The sequence below is a fragment of the Corvus moneduloides genome, chromosome 7 (genome assembly GCF_009650955.1).
Source record: "Corvus moneduloides isolate bCorMon1 chromosome 7, bCorMon1.pri, whole genome shotgun sequence".
Taxonomy (NCBI): domain Eukaryota; kingdom Metazoa; phylum Chordata; class Aves; order Passeriformes; family Corvidae; genus Corvus; species Corvus moneduloides.
In genome coordinates this window covers 14493595-14510806 of record NC_045482.1, presented here as the reverse complement: position 1 = coordinate 14510806, position 17212 = coordinate 14493595, and the positions used below count along the sequence as shown (strand labels likewise).

The 17212-nt window shown below is 37.0% G+C and overlaps 1 protein-coding gene across 6 annotated transcripts in view; it reads left to right on the top strand.

The window, feature by feature from the left end:
* The window catches only part of NBEAL1 (neurobeachin like 1), a 75573-nt gene that overhangs the window by 42026 nt on the left and 16335 nt on the right, over window positions 1-17212 (top strand). For all 6 annotated transcript variants that reach the window (XM_032114798.1, XM_032114797.1, XM_032114801.1 and 3 more), the window contains 21 exons: window positions 713-846; window positions 1221-1380; window positions 1477-1579; window positions 2270-2426; window positions 2904-3062; window positions 3406-3565; window positions 3843-3931; window positions 4759-5340; window positions 5917-6092; window positions 6444-6597; window positions 8027-8155; window positions 8468-8773; window positions 8883-9032; window positions 9941-10098; window positions 11014-11138; window positions 11922-12048; window positions 13142-13290; window positions 14122-14255; window positions 14968-15069; window positions 16208-16303; window positions 16405-16529. In XM_032114798.1, coding sequence (XP_031970689.1) covers window positions 713-846; window positions 1221-1380; window positions 1477-1579; window positions 2270-2426; window positions 2904-3062; window positions 3406-3565; window positions 3843-3931; window positions 4759-5340; window positions 5917-6092; window positions 6444-6597; window positions 8027-8155; window positions 8468-8773; window positions 8883-9032; window positions 9941-10098; window positions 11014-11138; window positions 11922-12048; window positions 13142-13290; window positions 14122-14255; window positions 14968-15069; window positions 16208-16303; window positions 16405-16529 — 3475 coding nt within the window. The remainder of the gene's footprint in view (window positions 1-712; window positions 847-1220; window positions 1381-1476; window positions 1580-2269; window positions 2427-2903; window positions 3063-3405; window positions 3566-3842; window positions 3932-4758; window positions 5341-5916; window positions 6093-6443; window positions 6598-8026; window positions 8156-8467; window positions 8774-8882; window positions 9033-9940; window positions 10099-11013; window positions 11139-11921; window positions 12049-13141; window positions 13291-14121; window positions 14256-14967; window positions 15070-16207; window positions 16304-16404; window positions 16530-17212) is intronic.

The window sequence follows — 17212 nt, the reverse complement described above, 5'->3', positions numbered from 1 at the left end:
GATGTAAAACATCCTAATATCAATAGGAGAAGCTTTCCTACAGCTGGAGTTCTGGGTCACACAGCCACATGGAGACAGCCACCTCAGAACTGTACTATTTATTTAGCCTTTAGCCAAACTTTTATTTTCTTTAAAAAATCTTCAGGCTCCTATCTCTTCCATACATAGTCACATTTTGGATTAAAAAGAAAAGAAACTGAAAGGATGCTTTAAGAATAGATTCTTTTAAAAGCTGTGCTAATATTGAGAATTAACTTTGACCTTAACAAAAACCACTGAGAAATCAGACCTTGTAGGGGAAAACACAACTTGTTTTGTTCGTTTCAAAGATGAAATGGTAGACTGAAGTAAGAAAATAGATCTTTTTCTCTCTGTCTGTAGTTTTTTTACATACCATGGCTAGAAAGTGTCAGTTTGAAACAGAGGGACAATAACTGCAGCATATGCAAAAGATTGTAAAAGAAGTTTGTAACCTGCAGCCATGGATGAAGCAACTGAAGTCAGGACTGGGATCACTTTGTTCTGGAGAGGCATGGAATGGCTATGATTCCGCACAGGAAAAAAATCTAAAGACGGTCTACAGCTAAGGAACAGGAGTTGAGAAGTTCAGGAAATAGGAATATAAACACCTGATTTTACTCTTTCCCCTCTTTTTATGCAGTGATCCAATGTTGAACCATAAGACTTTTGCTACTGTTGTTCTGTTTTGCAGAAGCACGTCTGGAGAAGAACATAATTGCAACTTTCATCTTGATGATAAAACACTTTATTCAGGGACATCAGGTTAATCAGGAAAATCTCATTCACTCCCATGGAGTTGCCACCCTAGGAGCCTTGTTACAGAAGGTGAGAAAACTTGAGAAACATCCTTTAGTAATGGATTTTGTGGATGAGGTTCTGATTATTTAGAAGCGTAGTGAGGATGCCAGGGTCTTTAAAGGCCTCCTTAGGTAAGTACTTTTCTTTCTTGTGTTTCTGAAAGCAAAAAGGTGTGAGCAGTTGGCCATTATCTGCAAAGTGAAATAAGTTTCTTTTTTTTCCATGTTCTGCTTTTTTTATACAGATTCTGAATTGTATTCTAGACTACTTTTGTGTTTCTTGTATTGCTTTAATGGAGCAGACATTGCTGTAAAAGATAAAAGAAACTTCCATTTTTAAAAATAAAATTTTATTAGGACATGCAGTATTTTGAGTGCTAACGCCTGTTGTCATTTTGCAAGGTGCCAAGAGTCTTAATGGATGTGAATGTACTGATGGCTGTACAGTTGTTGATAGAGCAAGTCTCAGTAGAAAAGAACACACAGCTTTTGCAACAGATGTACCAACACTTACTTTTTGACTTCAGTATCTGGAACAGTGGTGACTTTCCCTTCAGAATTGGTGAGCTCTTGGACTTGGGCAACTGTGTGAAGACATAAGATTCTTCACTTGACACAAATCTTTATCTTGGTTCTAAAAGAAAACTTTATATTGCAGGACATATACAGTATCTTTCTACAATCATCAAAGACAGTAGAAGACTCTTCAGAAAGAAGTATGGTGTGCAGTTTCTTCTAGACACACTCAGGATTTATTACGGGTATGAGTTTTACTACTTCGAGCTCTTCACTTATTGTATGTGGCTCTTGGAGTGTTTTGCCATCATTCTAGTGAGAAAATTATTAAATAAAACTGCAGGTTGGATTTTGGTGGTTGATTTAATTCACAAAATGGCATTAATTTTTTTTCCCATTTGACTTACCACTTTTCTTTGCCTTGAATTTTTATCCTAAGATTATGTAAAGTTTGTCAGTGTCACTAGGAGTGCTTGTAAACAAAATTGTAGGACTTGTGTTCAACAACGCAAGTTAAGTCATAGATCATTACCATTACAAAAACTTGAGCATTTTAAGTTCTTTTAAATACTTGTAGAATTTGAAGTAGGACTTCTTTAAAAATTTAAAATGTTACCCTTTCGGTGCTGATGATTTATATCTGCTTAGGAATATAGTTATGTGCTTGAGGAAGATTGGCTAGTGACTTTGCTCTTTCCTGTGGGAGGTGAGAACTTGCAATCCTGACCAAATCCAGATCAGTACAAGTCTACATTTCAGGGCTTTTATAGACTTGCTAAGTGTGATTTGCTTATTCCTATGCAGTTGCTTGAGTTCAGTAAAATTGAAAACTTGTGCATGATAGATGAAAAATTACTAAACTGGCACCATCAAATTGCTGTTTATGAGCCATGAAGAACTTCCTTAGGTTGCCTTTCTGGTCTATTGGCATATAGGACTGGTTGTAAAGACAGTGATTTGGCTCCTGATGACCTGAGAACAATACGGACATCCCTGTATGGACTGATCAAGTATTTCCTGAGCAAAGGTGGAACACATGAAGAAATTCAGAGCATTGTAGGATACATAGCTGCCACCAGTGATGAGGAGCAGGTATTCAACATGGCATAAATTAATAGTTTAAGCTGTGCATGTTTTGGTTTTGCCTCTTGGCATTTAGAAATCTTGCCTCATGTACTTAAAAAGAAGCATGAACAAAGAAGAAAATGACCACAAGCAAAATGTTAATTGATGTGTGGTTCTGTTTCGATGTAGCTGAGATAACTTTTCTAATGGCACATCCTATCTTAGTTTACAAAACCAAATGAATTGAACTTCAACTGATCAGGAGTTGTAGTTTCTATTTTGTAGACATCAGCAGCACTTGAAGTTGCTTTGTGTCTCTGCTTAGTTTGATAAGGTGTTCTATAAAGAGAAAAAAGTATTAAAAATTGTTTAAATGCAGTAATAATGAGCAACAGAATGTCTATTAACCAGAAAAGGTAAAACTTAAAAACAAGAAAATTTTCCTAAAACAAAGCATGAAATCTGAATAAACTGTGGATTAATTTAGTTGTCTTAATTTTGTAGCTCTGTGGAATTTTGGACGTTCTCTTCAGCCTACTTCATTCCAGTCCAACCCCAGACCAGCTTTTTTTATTGCTCTTTGAACCAGGGAATGCTGATATTCTTTATGCTCTGTTATTGCATCAAAGATACTCTGACAAGCTTAGAGAACTTGTGTTCAAGGTAATGAATTGAGTGATGTGTTCCTAGATTAATCAGTCGAACATGAATTTGTGGTTTGCATTGGTCTGGCTGCGGAAGTGTATGTAATTACAAAGATACTAATCATCCAAATATGCTTCTTTCTTATCTCTTCTGCTATGTTAGCTAGATGGCATTGTCACAAAGGAATTGGCCTTCTCTTGAAATAAAGTTTTTGGATCTTTAAAAAAAAGTCCATGTTGTTTGAGTTAGCTTACCAAATAAACTTTAAAAACTGTGGACCAGCATGTTATGTCATACACAAGCTTAAGAGATCTGGATGCTTTTTTGTGTTCAATTTGTTTGTGTCTGCTTTTTCTTACAGATTGTGGAAGAGATGTTGAAATGTACCAAAGTTTATGAACGTAGCAAGCACCGTATGAGACTCAGAGAAGTGGGGTACTCTGGGCTGGGGCTCCTTCTGAATGAATCACCAGTTACTGTCTCTCTTATTAAAAACCTTCTTAACCAAGTTCTGTATGCAGGTAATTGGCAAGTTCTGTGTCTAACATCAGTACACTCCTGCTGCTCAGAGGCAAACATACCTGGTTTTTGTTGAGGAAAGCCAGAGGTGTTACTTGTAGAGCTCTTCTATTCAAAGTTCCCATTGGTCTCAGCTAACATTTTCTTAGTTCCCTGAAGTTTGTTCCTTTTGCTATCCCTGGATGCAGTCATAACTTCCAAGGCAATTTTTAAATATTTATCTGTTACATTCTCTTGTGTGGTATCGTTTATGGTGGCTTTTCTCTTTCTTCCCTACAGATCCTGCTGTGAATTATAAGGATCTCCTAGCTGTAGTGTATCTGGCTCATAGGTCAGATATAAACATGAGAGTGATTATCTGTAGAAAGGTTAGTTGTCTTCTTTAGAACTGGAATACTGTCCTTCAAGCCTATAAACTATACAGTGTGATAGCTGAATTATTTCTTTAAAACACAGTGGCAGTATTTGTTGTTACTGTTTTTTTAGCAATGATTTATTTTAAAAAGCAAACCCATCCGTCACTTACGGTTGCATTTTGTGTATTCAAGTACTTTTAAAAGCCAGAACAAAAAGGGAAGCCTCTATCATGATTCTCAAATAGCCTGTATTTTCTACAGGTTTGAGATAGTAGGCTCCCTGAATTACTGAGTTTTCTCGAAGCTAATATCACTGGAATTAGTACTGAATGTAGCTGTGAGACACCATATAGTCTATTAAGGTTTCCCAAAATGAAGAAGTGAAACTATAATGTACACTATCAGTAAGCAATTAATACTGCAATTTTATTAATTTTATCTATTTCATAGCTCCTAATCAAGCATATTTTCTATTCAATAATTTTTTTTTAAACTATGCCTGAATGGGATTATTTATTGAGATAACTGACTTTTGAAGGAATGGTTGCAGAAGAGTTACTGAAATATGGCAACTTACCAATATGCTTTGATAGCTTCTTTTCTCCCCTACTCCTGAGAATTTTTTACTTTTTTTTTCTTTTTTCTCAAATATATATTTTTAGTGAGGAAAAATGATTTTTTTGCTTGTTTGCTTATTATTAGCCAATTGTGGCTCTTTATATAAGGTTGTAAGAAAAGTAAAGAAGCTGTAAGATTGTAAAATGTTTAATTGAAAAGCCAGATGGATGCAGTTACAAGATAAAATTAATGTGTAGGTATGGGATATCTTCTATCCTTAGATTTTGCACCTTTTGCATTCCCAATTGGATGCAGCACAACAGATTTCCCAGCAGCTGGGCTGGCAGGACACTTTGGTTAGACTATTCCTGAAAGAAAACTCAGAGGTCCGGATTGGCTTTAAGGAGAACAGGACTGATTCCTCCAGGGAAGAGGAAAAAAAGCCTCCTACTGAAGAGCTTCAGAAACATCAACCTGATAAAACAGAGGGAGACAAAGCTGGCAACTTTGCATCAGTTAATGGTCTGTTTGATCAGTGGAGTTTAGAAGACAACAAATCCTTGGATGTCCCTGCCCATTTCTCTGTTATGCCGCGGGAAGATGCATCCACAGCAGAGATGTCTTTCAGTTCGGAGGACCGAGAAGAATTGTGGCAGAGTAATCCTTCACATTTGAGTTTAGATCTGTCCAGTGTTGACTCTTATGAACTGGCTGATGTTGGGAATCAGATGACAGACAGCCAGCCCAGCACTCCCTCACCCACAGAGAGCACAAAGCCCTTCTCTGGGCAGCCTGACAAAGAGCTGGGTGTTACAAATGATGTGGGCTTCGCTGCTGAGCTTTCTCTATTAGAAAACCAAGGAGTAAGTAACTCACTCCATATGTGACTGATTTCTCCAACTGCTGGCAATTTCTTTTTGTTCTTTCAGTCTCCTTAATGAATGTTTTGGGGTTTTTTGTCCCTTCTATCATCCAACAGAAAAGTGAACAATATAGCTCTTTTATAGTGAGTAGGGGTACTTCCTTTTGTAATGGGCCTTCTTTTTTTGATTGTCCAGTTGGGATAGCTTTGGTGTTTAAAAAAAAATAGAACAAACAAACAAAAAAATAAAACCAACCTCCCCTCCCAACCACAAGAAACCACAAACGAAAAACTGCAAAATCTCCCCCCTTCTGTATTTAAACATCCTTTATCATCCAGAGGAGGTGTACAGCAGACTTGCTATGAAAAAATCAAGGGTGGCTAAAGGCAGCTTGTTGTACAACATACAAGCAAGCTACAGTCTCTTATATTTGTGTTTTCATGAGCTTTTCAATTGAACTTTAGACTGCAGAGCTTCAAACGTTGAAACATGAAAGCATAGGGGCTGTGATGAATAAGCAATGTTTTGAAGGTTTTCTACACTCGAAGGGCTTTAAATATTTCACTTCTTTTGTAGGGGAGTGATAATGAACTCATACGGTTACTTACAGACATCCTACTGTGTATAATGTGGAAAGGTATTGAAAAGTCTGATGATGATGCTTGGATTGAGAGAGGACAGGTGTTCTCTGCTCTCACCAAACTGGGGATGTCTAACGAGTTGTTGCGGCCTTCTGATGAAATAAAACTCAAGTGAGTGTACAGTTCATCCCTTTTGAGGATAAACAGAAAATTGAGGGATATGAGTGAAGCTGGGAAGGGTGGGTATTTCCCAACAAGATGTACTTTTCTTTGCTGTCTCTTCACATACTGTCAGAAATATATTCCAGCACCTATTTAAGAGTGTCTTGTGGTCAGAAGGTTTTAAAACTATCGCTGTTTTCATGAGTCTCTCAATCGCTTTTATCTCTCTGGCTTATCAAGAAGATGGCAGTTATGTAACTGCAGACTAAGAGATCCAATTAAATACTTAATTGGATTTTTTAAAAGCCACTTACACTTAGAACATGTAATACTTACTTTGGGATTTTGTTTTCCATGCAGCTTGCTGGAGAAGATGTTAGAATGGTCAGTCACTGATAACAGAGATTCAAAAGCTCTCCCTACACATGCTGAAAATGCCTTCAAGCTCTTGCTAATTGTACAAGGTTTCCTGCAGGCAGAAGGACTAATTAATTCAAATTTATGGACAGAAAAGGTACAGTAACTGCATAATGGAAGTACTGTATGTGGGCTGAAATGGTAACAAGAAAGTTGTTAGTTTGGACGCTGTCACGCTTCTAGTCATATGTTTTTAAACTGCAGATATTACAGAGTAAGGATTTATGGTGGAGTGGATTAGTGCCCCTTCATGAATAAAATGTGAATATTTACCACAGGGAATATAGTTAGTTTTGCAAATTAAATAGGCACGTAAGTGGTACTCTTTACTGAGAATCCAGGTCTCTTCAGACTGGAGAAATACTTAAAAAATGTAAAAGCTAATGAAACAGCATCAGTTGTAGCCTAAGCAGGTTTTGCACTGTTTATCAGCATTTGTGACTCTCCGAGCGTCCTGAATGAAAGACCAGCCAAAACTCTGCGCTCAGTTGCAAGTTGGGAAATGTCACTTCTGGATTTTGACCCATCTTGGAGTTCCAACACATAATTTATCTCAGCATTTAGTAATTTCTGGCACTGGTATTGCTTCCTCTAGTCTGAGTTGTCATTGCTTTTCAATTTTTCTAAGCAAAAGGGGAGAGAGATTATATGAAAACCATCCCTATTTCACTAGAAATCTTCCAATATTTTTAAGGCTACTTTCTTTGGGAAAAAAAGTATAATGTCAAGAATCATTAACACAATAATTCCTATGCTGTTCTCCAAAATGCCTGTTTATAAATAAACATAGCTTAAAGTTTTAAATTGCTTGTTTTAAAAAAATTTCTTCTTGTTAAAAGCTTTACCTTCTGTTGGGAAACCAAATTAGAAATGAGAGCTGAACTTTGGAGCAATGAGAGTTGTGCTTCTTGTCAACTCTGAATTGAAAATAACAGTACTTTCATAAATTATCTTCCACTGTGCCCAGGGAGAACTTAACGCACTGTAATATCCTAAACGGGATATTTCAGTCAGAATGATTTTACATTCAAGTAATTTGTTAGAGAACATATCATGGTGTACTAGTTTTAAACAAACATATCTGGGTAGTGAAATGTGCCATTTGCCTTGGGAGACCCACCTTTCACAAGGCTTGTATCATTTCTGCCATCTAAATACTGACAGAAAGAAGTCCCTCCTAGAGTGAAGTCTTTTTAAATTTTCTAAGGAAATGGCATTTACTGGAGTTAATTTATAGGAAAAACAATAAGCATATATACTATATATATGGCTTTATTCAGGAGAGATACTTGACTTAACATACTGGGCTAGGTATATTTTTGTTGTCAGGAATTTCTTCAAATTGCTGGTTTAACTTCTGTGTTCCGGGATGATTTTCTGTGTTTGGTTAAGTTAGAAGTATGAACACAGCTTCTTCCTCAGCTCTTTGAAATTATTGTGTCTCCAGCTAGAGTAGTTATTGTTACTTTTATTTCAATTTATTTTATTTATTTTAATTTTATGCAAATTTTCTGTTTCTGTAATAGCTCTTGGAAGAACTAGTGACTCTCATGGATAGCCTGTCAGTCTGGTACTCTGCTGGCCTAGAAGCAATTAGGCTTTCACAGGTGCAAGTCCAGCTGCTTCTTGGATTCATTGCACAAGACAACTTACAGGTTTGTTGCAAATTCCTGCAAGTGGTAGTGAGTTTTAAGGGCACAGTTGATGTAACTGTTGTGGTTTATGGGAGAGCTGCTCATACCAGTGAGCAGACCTGTGGCAGTCCCCCATCCTTCTATAGGGAAGATATTTTATTGATTCTTATGTTTGCAGGTTTACTCTACTCTCTCTGTCAGTGTGCACTTCCAGAGCACAAGGAAGAGGTAGAGGGCCTCTGTTTGAGGATGGGACTATGCAGGCACAAGCGGCAGGAAAAAGATGGGTGCTCAAGGAGGATCACATTCATTTTTTGCTGTTTGTTTCTGTAGGTCTGTGCTATGGCAGCAGCCAAACTAAACACCCTCCTTCAGACCAAAATAATTGAGAGCCAGCCTGAAGCATGCTACCTCCTGGGGAGGTTGGAAGGCATTTTGAGTAGGTCAATTGAAGAAAAGACAGAAACTTACTCATTTTTGATTCCCCTTGTTCGGACATTGGTATCCAAGATTTATGAACTTCTCTTTATGAACCTGCACCTTCCTTCATTGCCTCCTACCAATGGCAGCCCATCTTTCTTCGAGGACTTTCAAGAATACTGCAGATCTGATGAGTGGCAAGTTTATATTGACAAATACGTAAGTAGTAAATTCTTTTTGTATCATTTCCCCCCTCCTTCAGCAATGAAAGCAGAGGAACCCATTCAGAAATCGTGTGGTACTTTTTATTTTGCTTTGGTGGAACCAGATTATTCCAAATATGAAGCAGTATGAAGAGAGTTCATTCAGACATGATAATGAGCAGATGGCACTTTATTGGAAAGATTGTTATGAAGCATTTATGGTGAACATGCACAAGCGAGACCGGGAAAGAGGAGAAAGTAAGCTTAAATTTCAGGTAAGGTTTTCAATGAGTGCAAGGTTCTCTTAAAACAACTCTCTCAAGAGTTGCTTTCTAAAAGACGGAGAAAGTGAATTCCGGGATGATCCAGTTCAAGTGGCTGTAAACAGGTTAATTGTCTTAAGATTTTATGGGCAGTGGGACTATATGCACTTCTAGGATATGCTTTCTAATTCTGCTCTGTCTGTTAAGAGTCTTATGTGTAATCAGAGTTATTTCAGTACAGTAGGCCTTCCTTTTCGTACAGCAATGTAGAAATATGCTCAGCCATAAGATGCGTCGTCTTTTACTCTGATTTGTGTTTTGAATTATTAAAACCTGTTTTCCATTATGAGCTGTTTGTTTGGGTTTTTTCTTTAACCCTATTTCAATACAATTAAAACATTTAAAACAGTGAACAGTTCTTATCTAATGTGTGGAAAAATTGCTTCTAAACTGACCTTTCTGTACAAGGTACAGATTGAGTTTCAGCATTAGAGCTAACTGGTAATTACAGGAAATATCATAGTGAAGTTACAGTTCTCTTTGCTTTCTTGATAACAAAACTCGAAGGTCTATTTTATTCAAGTAGCTAAAGGAAAAATACAATGAGAGTCACATTCTAGAATACCAGAATGAAAGAAAAATCCTTCCTATTATAGTAGGATTTCTAATAATGACTACTTTTCTGACAATGAAAAATTGCTTTAAAGTGGATTCAGCATTGATAATGGTTTCTTCACATCTTTAAATCGAAGTCTGTCACTATTTCTTCTAGTTCTAGGTATTACCTTAAAATTTCAGAATGTTTTATTGCTAAACCTTTTCCATTTCTTCTTGTTTTATGAGAATTCTTAGAAACTGCAAAACTGTTTTCCACGCTCAGAGTTAATTCAGTGCTAGATTTATTTGCAATGGTCTTTCAGGAGCACTTCGTGGAACCATTCAGCAGAAAGGCTCGGCAGGAAAATCTGCGGTACAACAGTATGCTAAAGCAGCTTAGTAGTCAACACACAGCCACTCTGAGACAGTGGAGAGCAGCCCAGCTTTACCTGTTCTCTGAGCGTGGGCCTTGGGCTGAAAGGTGAGACTGCAGGTCCTAAATGGTATATGATGCTTAAAAGGAATTTGCTCACATGACTGTTTCATGTGGTTATGATGCCTTAGGTTTTAGCTTTTATATTTTTCAGATCCTCTTGCTTAGTATGTAACTCTGAAACTTCATGCAGTCTGTTTAGTTACTGTTCCCTCATTCTGGTTAGACATAACAAACCATTTCTAGGTTTGCACTTCAAGGACACCTTGTTGTCCCAGGCCCCAAAATATGTAAACTAAAGCCTTTGAATGGGAGGCAAACTTGGGGTAATTACATCATTGCCTGAGACTGTAATTGGAGAATTAACCCTGATATGCAAATGGACCAAACTTAGAAAAGTGTGAAAAACCTGTGATCCATCGTCCATCTTGGGTGGAGCCCCTTGGAGGCTTTTGACTGCCCAGGGTGTACCTTTGAAGGCTCTTCAAATAAATACCTACTTTTATTGTCTTATTCTTGTCTAGCCTCTGTTTTCAGGTAGCCACTTCCACGCATCAGTTAAAACCAGGTCAAATTGACTGCAATAACCATGCTTGAGATGTACAGTATCAAGTGACAGGGCAAGAGAAAATGGCCTCAGGTTGTGTCAGGGAAGGTTTTTATTAGATATTAGAAAGTAATTTTGGAGTGATTCCGGTGGTTGTAGGTTGTCAGTTGGACTTGATGATCTTGAACATCTCTTCCAACCTTGATGATTCTGTGAAAATAAATACTGTTTACAAAATAAAGAGTGATGATTAGAGCTGCAAAGAAACAAAAGCAATAAACTGCATTTTAATATTTTATTTTTTTACAATGTACAAGTGGATGACCAGTATTTTTCTAAATATGCACTCTTTTGTAATCACTTCATTTCTGTAGGTCTTTATTCAGATTGTTTTTGTAATATTTTTGTTTTCCTAGGAAACAGCGTCCTATTCACTGGAAACTTTCAAATGTGGAAAATTTTTCACGTATGAGACTAAAACTGGTACAGAATTACAACTTCAACTCTCATCAGGATGCTAGCGACCTGAGAGATAATTTAGGTAAAGTTGTATTTGCTATTTCACTTGGAGTTCTTACCAAAGAAAGATACCCACCCTCCTCTTTGTCTTTAGTAAGCAGTACATGCTAGATACTGAAATCTTGATTTTTCTTTATTTCATCTATAGTAAAATCTACAATATTAGAATGGTTCTTTGACCTGAAACAGCATCTTCCTACTGAGTAGAATTCTTTTGTCCTGGTTTATTGAAATGTGGGGTTTTGTTGCACAATAAATAAAAGTTAACTCCTTTGTTTTGAAATAAGCACTCACACAACTTTCTTTTGTGAGATTATTTCTTCAAGAAAGAAGCAATAAGATCAGAGTAACCAGGATTTGTTTGAAGCCTTTTAGAGTTTGTGATTAAAATGTGTAGATATGAAGTGCTTTGTTTCTGAAGTGTGCTGAACAGCTGAGGTAGGGGTGTAACTGTTCAGTGTATTGGATATCAAGGCTCAAGCAAAAAGAAAAACCCAAAACACTCTTGTAAACCCACATAACCAAAAAGCAAATGCAGTGCATTTCTATTAAATCTGCATGTCCACATCAGAATTCAAGTTAATTTTTTCTTAAGTGTTGTGTCCCCTTTCTACTGTCAAAATTTTCAGTGTAGCTCAAGGACTTCTTTTAGTGTTCTACCTAACCACAAAAATATTTAAGAAGTATGGTTGCTTCTTCCTTGGCTAAAACCAACATTCAGCTGTAGAAGATATGCTTAGTAGGTTAGATTTCCAAAAGTATTGTAGCAAAAAAAGTTCTGAACTGTTATGTCTATTTATGATAGGTGTGCACCAGACACAGCCCTCTAGTGAGTCTCTGCTTCTGGAGGTGGTGAAGCAGGTGAAAGTGAGTGACTTGGAAGATGATGTTCTGGAACTACCAGAAGAAGACACAGCAGCCAGTTCCAGTTTGTAAGTAGACCAGGATAGAAAAATTGTCGTTTGTTTCTGTGCTAGGGATAAGGAGCGAGAAACAACTTTGGAATGGAATAGCATACAAAGCTTCCCTCTTGCTTTATCTGGCTTTAACAATTCAATCCAGGGCAGTTTTGATCAGCAAAGTCCCTGCTGGATTTATCATTGTCACCACTGGGACAAGAAAAGCCCCAGGGAAAAGAAGGCAGAGTAGATGTTTGTGAGAATGCATTAGTGATTCACTGCTCACAGTTGGTGTGAAGCTACAGAACTGCTGAGGCTTTTCTACCATGTACATTGGCTATAATTCTCAAGAGGCAATCTGCCCTGTAAGGACATGGACCAGCCTGGAACTGCTTCGTGTCCATAGTTGCCATGGCCATTCACTCTGCTGTCAACTGCATAGCATGAAAACTTGTGGGGTTGGCATTAATGTGCTGGAGAATGCCTTGTGTTTAAGAGCATTCCAGAGAGAAGGCCTGCTGTGCTTCCTTCCTGTCACTTGTGCAACTGCAACCAAAAAAAGAGGGCAGGAGAGAGAAAGCTGAGAAAGGGGAATTGAGGGAGGATAGCAAATACTTCGCTTCAGTAATTGGACATGTCATGTTGTGCATGCATCTGTGTGTCTGTGTTGTTGAAATCCAGTAGAGAGTTGGCACTCTGAGTGATACTGATAGATCTTGTGCTTTAAGGGTTATTGAATGCTTGCTAAAGACTACAGCAAAATAACCCTGAAGATAACTTTAGTCACATGAACTGGAACTCAGCTCTGCTCTGGGCCAGAGAATTTAAGCACCTAACAATTAAGCAAGAAAGGGAAATGCAGCCTGATGTTTTCATGCTTCAGGGGAAGTCAAGTCTGTTGTGCCTGGGACCAAAATATAAAGACTGAAGAGCAATGCTATGAAATGATGTTTGTGGTCTAGTCTGAAACACCCAAGACTGCTGATGAAAGTAGCTTTATATAACTGTTTATGTTGTAGTTTTAGTGCCATTCAAATTTGATCCTTTTCTGAACTGTACTCTTACCAAGGACCTAAGCAACAGTATAATCTACCCAACCCTGTAACACTTAATGGTGTTCTTGCAGGGATGAGAAGGATGAGGAAAGTCAGAAAGAAAAGCTAATATTGTCTGAAGACTGTGAGCTCATTACCGTGATTGACGTGATACCAGGCAGGCTGGAGGTCACTACCCAGCACATTTATTTCTTTGATGGTAGCATTGAAAAAGAGGAAGGTAAGCATGATCAATGTCTCTTTGTTTTCAGTGTTCAGCATTCTGCTTTTAGTAGGCTGAGTTTATGTTTCGAAAGCAAGTGTCAAAATAATTGTAAAGAGACAAGTTGTTGTTCTGTATTTAAAATTAATATTGCACTTGATGGTTAGTGACTGACTGATCCCTTCAGAGTTAAGAATCTGGAACTGTACTTTCTGAGCTGATAAATTGATTCACTGTTCTTAGTATTTCTTAAAAATAACTTACTTAAAAACCTGCTGACTAAAAAAAAGTTTCTTTGTAAATTGCATCTCTCTGTTCTCCCTGACAAATAATGTTTTACTCGTGCATTCATTAAAAAGTAGTAGTATGTAAGCATTAACCATCTGTATTAATTTAGGAAACTTTAATAGAACATACACAGCTGGCAATAAAAACACTGAAGTGAAATGTTGGACAAATAGTAGTAACATTTTCCAAATCAGTATACCAAGATGTTCAGCCTTTGGGAAATCTAAACATAAAGGTTGGTTTGCACCTGTTTAAGAAAGGAAAGGGGGTTAGTTTGCTTCATACCTTTTGTCAACAGAATACATTTATAATGTGTCTTTAACAGGAAAGCAAAAGCAAATTCTACATGCCATCAGCCGTTTCTTACTTTGTTTCTTTCAGCACAATAATATCTGAAGTTAATATTTTCCTAGCAAAATGGTTAATCAAGTCAGATATAAGATTTTCCTTTTCTAGGAATAACTCTGAGGTGATTAGAACTGGCACTGCACTGTGTCTAAATGAAAAAGGTGGGTTTTTTTAATATATGTTGCAAGTCAATAAACAAAGTGCTCTTCCTAGGGGTAGGTTTTGATTTCAAATGGCACCTATCTCAAATTCGAGAGATCCATTTGCGTCGGTACAACCTGAGGAGGTCAGCTTTGGAGATCTTCCTTACAGATCAAACCAACTATTTCCTCAACTTCAATAAGGAGGTATGGGTTTCCTAAATTTCATGGATTTATGTAATTAGCACAAGGTTAAGTTTAAAATCAGTTTGAGTCTGGTGTCTTTCATAATACTGTAACACTAATAGCAAAAGGTTTGCTTTACATAGTCATTATGGAAAACTAGACTGCAGTCTCTGAAAACCTCAGTCTGGCATCTAGAATCTGATTAATCGTGAAAAGATAGATATCACAAGATTCTCCTTTTTCCTCTCTCTCTCTCTCTGTGTTATACAGAATGATTATTTAACTAAAACTACATCAGTAGTAATCTAAATGTTTTAAAGCCTGTACATCTTTTAAAAGATTGAGCAAATTAATGACAAATCAAAGGGGACTTTCTTTTTTACAACATTGGAAATCATTGATATTCCATGGTTAAGGATTAGTGAACTTTCTTCCCCTCTGGTTAATATCAGTGATCCTTTTTATGAGGGACTAAGATGAATTTCAGAACTTAGGGTGAGTTACTTACTAGCAGGTCAGTTTATGAACAGCTCTTAGAAAATGTTGTGTGGTTTGGTTTTGATGTGAAGGATGTCATATCCAGCCATGTCCAAATGTTTTAAACAGCAAGAGATTGAAGTACTTGGAAGTGTAACTGCATCCCATTTATTTCACATTTTAATTAGCAGATGAGTTGCTTAATTGTCAGCTTCAGTCTCCAGAATATTGTTTTATCAGTGCTGTTTTCTAACAGGTACGAAACAAAGTGTATAGTCGGATATTGTCACTGCGTTCTCCAAACATTTCTGGGACCAGATCTCCACAGGAACTTTTCAAAGCGTCAGGTTTGATGCAGGTATGAGACCTCAGCTAAATGGTATAAAGCATTCCTCTGCTTTTTGAAGGAGTCCCCCAGTGTTTAGATGGCAACTGTCAACTTCTGTATCCTCAGCCTGGCCCCTGAACTTTCACATGCGTATTTTTGGAATGGTTTGGTTTGTGTCTACAGTCAGGTAGATGGGTATAGCCAGCCTCTGTTGATGTGATTGACAGGCATTTTAATGTGAATATAAAACATGTGACGTGTTTGCTTCTGGTTTTAGTCTATGATCATGAGTGCGCATTTTGAAACTTCTTTCACTGGATGTGCAAATAATTTTTGGAGCTTTCAACAAAATGCACATGAACATTAAGCGGGGATTAGTAATATTGGTAAAAAAGGAAAACATCAAAATGTCCATATTACCATAAATACAGATAAATTTTTAAATGTAGTAAATATATTTTTATCTTCCATCTCTTTATGCCAAAATTGTTTTCTCTGAGGGAGGAAGCTTTACAAATAACATTAAGATATTGGAAATCCTTTGATTGTTCTTTGTTTCATAACAATAAAAAACTATCAAGCTGTATATTCACACAGAGAAAATATCATCTGTCGTGACACTTCTCCATCACTCTACAGACAAATATTGAGCCCTTCTGAACACAGCTATGTCTTTGGTTTAGAATACAATAATGGAGCAAACAAAGGTGCACAGACAATTTAGTTTACAAATTGTTTACTTGTACTGTTAACCAATGGGAGAATAATTTATAAATAAATTTTGATCTTAGCACTGTAATGGAGTTCAAAGTTCTGTTCTCCTTTTTATCAGTACCTGTTTACTTGCCTTCTTTTTCTTTCTCTTATTTCTATTTTTCTTTTCCTTTTTACCAAGAGTGCTGGTTGTCTGCTGCTCTGTATTTGAAACAGTACTGTAACCAATCAGGACCTGATTTCAATGAAACGTAGATAGTACAATCACTGAATCAAAGGGAAAATAAACTTTATTATGAGAAATTGGATCTGGATTTGCATACAGTTTTTGTGGTCTTGTGCTTTTCACTTGCCAATGCTATCCTCTGGCAGATAGATAGAGACAAGATGTGTAATTTGCAATAATTATATCTTTGATATAGTCTATTCCTTTTTATGTTTCTTTGTCTTTCAGAAATGGGTGAATAGAGAAATATCCAACTTTGACTACCTTATTCAGCTGAACACCATGGCAGGACGAACTTACAATGACCTTGCTCAATATCCTGTGGTAATTTAAAAAGTTAATTTTTAAATTTTTGCCAAAGTTTTTTCTCTTTTGAAATATGTATTTTTAATCTCTATTTGATGTTTGACTTTTTTTTTTTTCAGTTTCCCTGGATTTTACGAGATTACACCTCAGAAGAACTGGACCTGAATAATCCTGCAGTATTTAGGGACCTGTCCAAACCCATAGGTGTGGTAAATGAGAAGAACGCCAAGACTGTGAAAGAGAAGTATGTATTTGAACACTTGATTATATTTCTCTGTCTTTTCTGAGCCTCCAGGCTAGTAACACATTTAAAAAACAAAGTTGTGGCAGTGAGGTTTTTAAAGCTGGTTTTATAACAGATGCATTTGCAAAGGTTGTTGATCTGTTGTTCCTGCTGCATTCAGACTATATTATATGGCATTGAAAGGACAAAGCTAACTGTTGTAAATTTTCAGTTGTTTCTCAGCTGTGGAGATGAAAAACTGAAAGGCTGCATAAACAATTTTATGGCCCAGCAGCTTGAAAAGATGTAATGTGTCCCATGTCTGCTTCAGGATAAGGAATGTGAAATCATACTGATGAATTGAGCTGCCTGTGCTGAGAGGTAGCATTGATCCTAAATCTGTGCTTCCTCTGTTTTTCAAGCATAGATTATTATCTTCAAAATAAAATACATCTCAGTGACTTTTGGCAAGTCCTCTGTAGGTACAAATGACAGGTACTCAGACCCACACAGCAGTGTAGTGATCTTTCCTTTTTTGCTGTAGTGAGTGTGCTATCATACCAGACTGCAGTCAGGTATCTTCCAAAATCTTGTGAAAACTTGGAACATGGAGAATTTTCTTTGAATGATTAGGCTCTATCCTGGCTGTAATGAAATGGGTTCTCTAGAATTATGTTTAAGGAGAATTTCTCTTACTATCTTAG